At 34.4% G+C, this 8,442-nt stretch overlaps 1 protein-coding gene across 1 annotated transcript; it reads right to left on the bottom strand.

Annotated features, from left to right (window-relative positions):
• Positions 1-893: 893 nt before the first annotated feature.
• Positions 894-7,711, bottom strand: LOC106914584 (uncharacterized). The gene is made up of 10 exons (XM_014981458.2): positions 7,586-7,711; positions 7,323-7,507; positions 6,171-6,308; positions 5,210-5,351; positions 4,058-4,235; positions 3,210-3,351; positions 2,698-2,835; positions 2,002-2,057; positions 1,815-1,900; positions 894-1,619 (listed from the first exon to the last, which is right to left on the bottom strand). The coding sequence occupies exons 1-10, from the start codon at positions 7,703-7,705 to the stop codon at positions 1,530-1,532; spliced, it is 1,275 nt and encodes a 424-aa protein (XP_014836944.2). The 5' UTR covers positions 7,706-7,711; the 3' UTR covers positions 894-1,529.
• Positions 7,712-8,442: the final 731 nt, after the last annotated feature.

Below are 8,442 nucleotides of genomic sequence, written 5' to 3'. Positions count from 1 at the left end.
TGTCTCTCGTTGGCAATGGGAGGAAACGGAGGAACTCGATGTTTTTCACAGGTTATTTGTCTCATATTATACTTTAACGACATGGTGACATTTTCAACAAATAAGCAAAAGAAAAAATATGTATGGAGGTTAAAAACTGCACCTTTGATCAAATGAATCATTCTGATTATTTTTGTTCTACATGTGGTTATGGAAACAAGTAGAGAAAATTATTTCTCAAGTCAGTGGTGCTTCATAGTAATGTTACCCTGGTAAAAATAAATAGTACAGTGCAGTAAAAAATACTCCTAAAAGTACATTTTGTCCAAGTTACTCAAGTAAATGTAACATTGCAAAAGTAATTAGTTGCTTCCTGGCTCTGTGCCTCTTTAGCCTTTAGTGTTTGTGAAAATATCATAAACTTTAGGGAAAACAAAACAGGATAAAGAAACATTTTCATGTATTTGCAGTATTAATATAAACATTTAAAAAGTATTTTTGCTCCATTGAAATGTCTCTGGAAGGTCAAAGTGGTGAATGATGACGTTTTGTCCCAAGTCGTAACTGTGAGGAGCCACATAAGACATTTTTAGGTTTACTGCCACCTGCTGGCAAACCTGTGTAAGTGCATAACAGACGACAACAATATTATTTTACCATTTTCTTATTTTTTTTCTTGTTAAAAAGAAAAACAAACAAATAAAGAAGGAAAATCTAAACTGTTGATGCTGTACAGAGAGTAGATAAAAACTCTGTCGGGTTAGTGGTTCTTTAATTAAATCACAAAGAGTCAAAGGTTGAAATAATTTTACAAAAACTGCAGAGAAGTTCAGTAAAAATTATGAAAGCAAATGGCAAATGAAGTCAAGTTAACTGTGTTCTTGGTGAAGAGAATTAAGCACTGAAGGCAACCATGTTTTTGTCATGCCTTATATTTATTCTAAATCAGACAAAAAACAATTTAAATTCAACAAATGTCACATCTGCGGCTAAGAAAATAATAAATAAAATCAAGACGAAATTATATATATTCATAATATTATCATTTTATTCTCGTAACACTACGACTTTGTCATACGTTTGTTTTTTATTCTCGTAATTTTATGTCATAACTTTGCTTTATTTTTTTATTAGCATGGTTCTCATACTATTTTGTACAAAATGAAAAAACATGTAAACATTTCTAAAAACAAGTTCAGGGAAAAAACTAACTATATTTCTTGCAGGTTTTAAAAAATAATAAGCACTTTCTACCTTTAAATAAAATAAACGACATAAAATATTTCTTTACAGAGATCCAAGGACCTGACATTAAGAAATTATTTAAAAGTGTGAGAACATCTGAGGGAAAAAATCAATAGCAGATCGATGAAAAGATGAACGATTCTAATAGATTACAGTTAAAATATATTAATTGTAAATATATTGTTTGAAGCCGCTGAAGTTAGGTTGTAATGTCAACAGGTTGTGACGTGTCCAGATAAAGTGGCTCCGTGTCCAGCGCCTTTCCACAAAATGGCTCATTCTCAAAGCTGGCCACTAGGGGGCGCCTACTGTGCCGTCACCACCGACCCGTCGCTCAGCAGGCGCACAGCTATGAATGGCGGAAAGCCGCGGTTCGTTATCAGTTCTTCTCTAATCTGGAAAAGCAAATGCAGGTTTTAGTTAGGATGCAATCATAACTGGACCAAAAATAAAACATGTTAAGAATCTGGGTTAATCCACTGGATGCGAGTACAAAACCAGCGCAGCAGATTTAAAATAAATAAATAAAAATCTAAACAGGTTTAATTAACCTGCTACTTTTTGACATTATTCTCAACATAGATACTGACTGAATCTTGGATGGCATTTTTATTGTCCTTTAGTGAGAGCGTGGTTGAGATCTTCATCCTCAGAACACGGATATAAATCGGTGGTTCTGTGAATAAAACAGCAGAAACACGATCAGGTCACAAAACAATGAATAAATAAATGTAAACAAGAGGAAAATTAGAAAAACAAGCAGAAAATTAGACTTACTTATAACATTCACAACGACACATCGAAGCGCAGACTGAAAAACAGAAGCGTCGACACTGTGGAGGTAGATTTTTAAACATTAACTTTTTTCAAATATTTAGTTTTGAACCAAACATTTAGTTTTTAAAACTAAACCATAAGTCCATCCTTCCATCCATTTGACATCACCTACATCCTTATCCCTGAAGAGGTGGCAAAGGGTGCTGGTGCCGATTTCCAGCAGTATAAAAATCAAGTTTGCAAACTAAATATTTAGCTCCATAGATAAATATTTAATTTGAAAGCTAAATATTTACCTTTCTAGCTAAATATTTAGTTTGAAAGCTAAATGCATATTTTGTAAACTAAATATTTAGCTTGTGAATTTTACATTTTTGTTTGAATTTGATGAAAACGCACATTTTTTTTTCTGTTTAACAGACCAAATATACCACAATATTTCTGTTAATTTTTTACTGTGTAACTTTAAAAACAGCCCCTCATAGAAATAATATACAAACTAAACTTGACATTGAGGAAAGATCCTCTTCAAAAGTCTCCATAGCCACAATTTGCAGTGTGAAATTCGCTTCTGCAGTAAATCACATTTTTATCCATCCTGACCAGCAGGGAACACAGCAGTTCTTTATTTCTCTCAGTATATTTCAGTGCTTCCTCTGCACATTTTATAAACTTTTTAGTGATAAAAATACTGACTTTGCTTGGACGACAAAGCAGATGGGGTGGCTCTGTCCTTCCTCGCTTGCAGATGGTTTCCATGTCAGAGTGAAACTTCCTGATCCTGATGAAGTCTTGACCACGTTGTTCGGCCCGCTGAACAGCAGCTCAGTGATCCTGTATCGATTATAAAATATACAGAGGTGTTTCAAATGTTACCTACAAATAGATCAGCTGTTTCTTGAACATTTTAATGTTTTTTTTATATATATACATATATATATGTATATTTATTGAAAAAGAGAAGCAATTCCATTAGACTGTCCTTACATTCAAGAAAACTGAAACTATCAGAACAGAAATTGTTTTTCTAACATTTATTTCACATGATCTCTATACATTTTTTCCCCGGGATAAAAGATTCGCTCCAATTCCAGCTTGAGTCAAATGTAACCAAACACAACCTGATTCAAATAAAGGGACATATGCATGCACTACCTTTTGTTTTCTTTCTACTCAATCTACTTTTCATGTGTTTTGCATTTCCTTACGCAGAATTAGTCGCCTCTGCTTGTATGCTGATCTCCACGGTCTGATTGGGAAAAATGGGAAGCTGAGCTCCGTGTTCTGGAGTTGGACTCACAAATCTCGGCCGATAAAATCCTTCTGTGCAGGAAGATACTGCAGGATCCACTGGAAAACATCAGGAGTGAAACAACGTCAGGCATCCTGAACTGAAAGTGTAAATGCTTTTCTGTTTAGAAGCAAAAACTAAAACTGAGCAAATTGGAATTACAGAAATAAATTCATTTAACGAAAACATGGCAATTACAGAAAAGCTCACATTTTTGACTTTTAAAAGAAAAAACTGCAATGGAAATCAAATCACACAAGTCATGTGATCAACAATAGGAAACGACGAACAATTTAGAGAAAAATAATTGCAGTAAAGGTCAGGAAAAAAATGTGTGGATTTGTTGATTTTTTGTGAATTTTGCTGATTTGTGACTTATTGGTGTAATTCCCAGTCTAGAGGGCCACATAAAAAGCTACTGCGGGCCAGATTTGGCCCCCAGACCTTCAGTTTGACACCGGCGTAATAGAGGGTGTGGTTATTACCTGCAGGACAACTTTAGAGGCCATAATAAATTCAGTAATTCATGCAAAACCAGTCCAAACTGAGTACTGAGTCCAGACACTGCTCACTTTATGGACACACTCTGGCAATAAAATTACATTTTCTTAACTGGTCTTATTTATTACTTTTGATTTTTAAAAACCCTACTGTTGGGTTTTCTTTAGCTTTAGGACATAATTAACACCTAACATAAACCAATCTAATGTCCATTTTGCTCTTCATGGCTGTTACTATGGTAACCAGGTGATCAGATGACTGTACCTTGAAAGGGGAACTGGATCGGTATCTTGCTGATGGCATCGCTGGTAGTTTTTACGACCTGTGACCCGTTATACTGAGTCAGGGTGATGGATTGTCGGGGAAAATCCTCCATCACCATCTGGATGACGTACCAGCCTTCATTACTGCTGGACGTTCCCTTGAATGACAGGATGCAGGTCTGCAAAAAACAGAGAAACCACAACATTAAAACAAGGTGTCAGATTAGTAACTTGGATGATGCATTCAAATGACTCAAACTGATTTCTGATTAGACATTTTTGTCTTTTATTTTTATTCAGTTAGCTGTTAACATAAGCATTGTATCCCACTATTTTTGGAATTTACCGTATATTATAAGAGTTATCCTCAGGTTAATTTCATTCCCTGCTACAGCCGTGGTGAAGTACCTAATTTTAAAATTTGCCACAGTTTCAACAGGTTGGAAATTGAGTGAAACTGAAACCACTTTCAGGTTTATGTCCTTTAATTAGCACTACATCCTTAAGAAAATTTAAAAGTTTGTTGTTTTATTAGAGAATCTTTTCAGTGCCAGTAATGCCGGAATTAATCGTAAATAATAAAAACTTTGTGGTATTCTGATTCAGTATTTGTGAGTTGTGTTACCACCCCCACGCCACTAGAGGCAGTAGCAGATCCAAAAGACGTAACTAAGGAGCAGATTTAGAAGTACGCAGAAAACTACAGAATTTAAGAGCTGCGCTGAAGTAAATAAAAGAGAAAAGTTCAAATGCATGCTGAGAGAGGAACTCCTTACTAAAGATGAAGATATATCCCAGATCTCAAAAGAAAATAAAAACGAGAGACCGCGGTAATATAGGAAATAGCACCCCCTTCCTTTCCGGAGTATAATGGCCCCATTTCCAAATAAGGTATGAGACTGACGGTGGTCCGTCCCCGTCTCTTTCTGTTTGCTGCAGCGACGTGTACTTGGAAAAAAGTGTTTCAATTCAACTTATTTATTTCCATAATTCCAACTTGCACATTTTTAAAATCAATCTGAAGAAGGGATAGAAGAGATGTTTAAGATATAAGCGCTAACTGGGAAGTCTGCCCTCAAGACAATATAACCAAACAGGAAATCCATTGTTAGAAAAATGGGTTTTTCTAACATGAAATTAGCTCGTTACTTACAGAAGTGAGGCTGAGGACAGGCGGAGGTGTGCAGGGCGACGCACATTCTGTTAAAGAAAGGTTAGCATATCTGCACTGAACCTGGTCTCCATCGGGGTCAAAGGCCAACAGGGGGATGTTTACTGCACAGTTTGATGGAACCCTAATGGAGCAAAAACAAAAAGATATTAATTAATGTAAACATGTCTGCTTTTATTTGCTTCATATCAAAGAAGTATTTGAAGATCTGATACAGTGCGTTCATTTTTAAATTGTGTGATCAAACAGAACCCACTGTAAACAATAAACAGAAAAAAAAATTCTTAAATAAAATTAGTGTAAAACGTTATCATTGGAAATCAAAATATCTTTTTGAGGTAGAGTCGAGAAACTACAGCACAAAATAAAGTTAGTTTCAGATTTCCTCTTAGCATGCTAGCATCGATTCAATACGTTTACCAACTTGGTATCAATATTATCAATATTTGGATCAATCCAACCACTCCTGTTGCAGATTGAATTGTAAACAGCCACAAAAACGAAAAAACATATTAAATTAAGTTTAATCTGATTTAACCTGTTTAAACTGTAGCTCTTTGGCGTTGGCGTAAGAAGGTTCTGGGTTCGAATCCCTAAAACCTTAACACACTTATTTCACAATTATGTTTTAATTCTAGACATATTTTAATGGATTTAATTCAAATCTGTTTATTTAAGTTAAATCCATTAAGTCCTCCTAAAAAAACTAAAATGGTTTAAAACTTAAATAATTTGTGTTTTGTAAGAAAATATTAACTTTTCTTTTTGTAACATTTTTGTCACGTCACCCCTTCCTCTGACAAATTAACACAAGTAAAAGAATTATGACTGAATTCATTATGTTCATTTATTGAAATGAGTAGCATTTAGATTTCAACTTATGATAAGTAATTACACAGCTTCGACTAATTAGAAGAATTGATTTAGAAACCAGCAGAATTACCTCAGTGCGGGAACCACGGTGGTTTGTGGTGATGAGTTTGGTTTTTTGGTGTCGGATCGCTGCCTCAGCTCAACGTCGGTCACTGCTCTCCAGTCTACAATCCCATTTAAATTAGTAAACCAATTGGTGCTGGAAAACCTGTAATCAACGTTCATTATTGGTTTTAACAAGAACGTTTGTTCAACTGTAGTTCTGGGTCAATAAATCATTGAATTCTCTTTATAGATTTGGTATTTAGTTGAGCTAATAAAGCTTCTGAGTTTCTAATCTCTCCTCATATTGATGATTTAAACCAGGAGGTCCAAACTTTTACCAAGTGGGCCAAAATTGTAGGCACCGAAAATCAAGAAATTAAAGGACTTTGATATTTATTGTAGATCCAAAACTTGACAGCGATTTTTATGACAGTTTACTAGGGCCGCTGCAGACTGAATAAAATTAGTGCATTTGCACCAAAAACTCATTATTTTGTGATTAATCTCAGAAAAATTTTCAAAACATTTTTCATTTGAAATTCAGAAATGACCAAGTATTTTGAAAACAAAAATGTCTGATATTAATCAAAAAATCTGTTGGTTTTTTTTTTTTTTTTTTTTTTTGGGCAAATGTTTTTCGTTATTAAATTTTTTTTAAAGAAAATTTTAAGATTGAGTTTTTTGCATAACGTTTCTACTTACTACTTTAATTTTGCACATTTTCTGTATTAAAAGAAATACATTTAGTTTTCTGTTTCTTTTGGCTTTGACTGAATACATTTATTCTCAGTAATAAGAACAGGATCTGGGTCATTTTGTTTCAAAATGCTTGTTATATTTAGCCAAATGTAAGGAAGAGAAAAAGCTGATTTGGGTGCAGTAAAGTCACATTTTTAGTCAAAGTTTCTGTATAAATTCAGTTTTACCTTTTGTTTAACTTGGTTATAAAGAGATGAATACTTTGTGTTGTACTTTGTAAGAAAATCATGTTGGTAACCATTTTACCCTGATTATAAATTAAAAATCTCTATCTTGCCAAATTTGCATAATTTTTTAATTGCATTTGGGGGCCGCACAAAATCAGTTTACTGGCCACAAATGGCCCCTGAGCCTCACTTTGGACACCCCTGATTTAAACAGCTGAACTTTGATTTAAACATTGTAAATGTGGACTCACACAAGCTGCAGTGGAGAGTTGTTGGGAAGACGCCGAGTTGTGATTTTTTCACTCTGACACCAAGAACCAGAGACTTCCTCAATCTTGGTATTTACAAGGATCGTACTTTCATTACCACAGTTTCCAGTACAAATATAAGTACCATCAGTGCAGGTTTGATGGTTAAACTTAAAGCGAAGGATCACCTGTTGGATTTTAAGAAGTGAGATCAAGTTTTAAAACACTTAAAAATAGAGGAATGTATAAAATAAAAATCCACTTACAGAGATGGATCCATCTGAATTGGTTTCTGTTGGGTAGTAAGTCATCATAGTGCCACGAAAATGAGAGGCTTGAGTATCGCTGACCAGCAGCAGCAGCAGCAGCAGCACAGAGAGCAACATGTTGCAGCAACCTGACCCTGCAGGAGAACTGAGCTGCTGGAGATCAGGAGGGTTTAAACTCCCACAGCCTCTCCTCTCTTCCTCCTCCCCTCAGGTTCCACTGACATCCTGGACGTTCGACACTCTGATGGTGGAGTTTTAACATGAATGTGGGCCAAATATTCACATTTAACATGAATTAAAAATGGGGTGAGGGGACAAGCAGGTCTTATTTTTAAGCCTGTTACATATTTGGGGTTTTTGTGATTTTTCTATCGGAGAAATTTTACAACTTTAAAATTACAAGCGTTAATAATCATAACAATAATAATCTATTGTTCACAAACATGTGGAAATTTGCCTTTGTTTAAAAACACAATACATAATAAAACAGGGATTTTCAATCCAGCAACAAACACAAATTCATGTCTGAATAACAATTTAGTAACATTATTATATTTGGGATAAATAGAAAAACCGACACTTTGTGTTGGTTTTTAATAATTAGAATAATAATATTACACAACATTTAGTGATCATGTTTAAGAAAATGTTACATTTATCTATAGAAACAGATTAAACAAAAACATAAAATATGATAAATACATTTAATTGACCAGGTTATACGTTAAAACACACTTTGTTTGAATATTTTACTAACCAAATAAATGCAAACAAACAATGCAAATGTTGTACATTGTTTGAAGAGACAAAACCTGCAAGATGAAGGAAAAGTGAGTTAAAAATGAAACTTCAAC

This window comes from Poecilia mexicana, unplaced genomic scaffold (genome assembly GCF_051168715.1).
Source record: "Poecilia mexicana isolate PSO_F unplaced genomic scaffold, ASM5116871v1 scaffold_18, whole genome shotgun sequence".
NCBI lineage: Eukaryota > Metazoa > Chordata > Actinopteri > Cyprinodontiformes > Poeciliidae > Poecilia > Poecilia mexicana.
Note: the sequence above shows the minus strand (reverse complement) of the source record. Positions and strands in the feature narration are given on the sequence as shown.

Bases quoted from the DNA above. Each gene is read 5' to 3' on its own strand.
- LOC106914584 (XM_014981458.2), bottom strand. From the start codon at position 7,705: ATGTTGCTCTCTGTGCTGCTGCTGCTGCTGCTGCTGGTCAGCGATACT. The intron at 2,058-2,697 runs GTCAGTATTTTT...CTACCTCCACAG, and splicing joins TGCTTTGTCGTCCAAGCAAA to TGTCGACGCTTCTGTTTTTC. The intron at 1,620-1,814 runs GTCAGTATCTAT...TTGCTTTTCCAG, and splicing joins AAAATGCCATCCAAGATTCA to ATTAGAGAAGAACTGATAAC.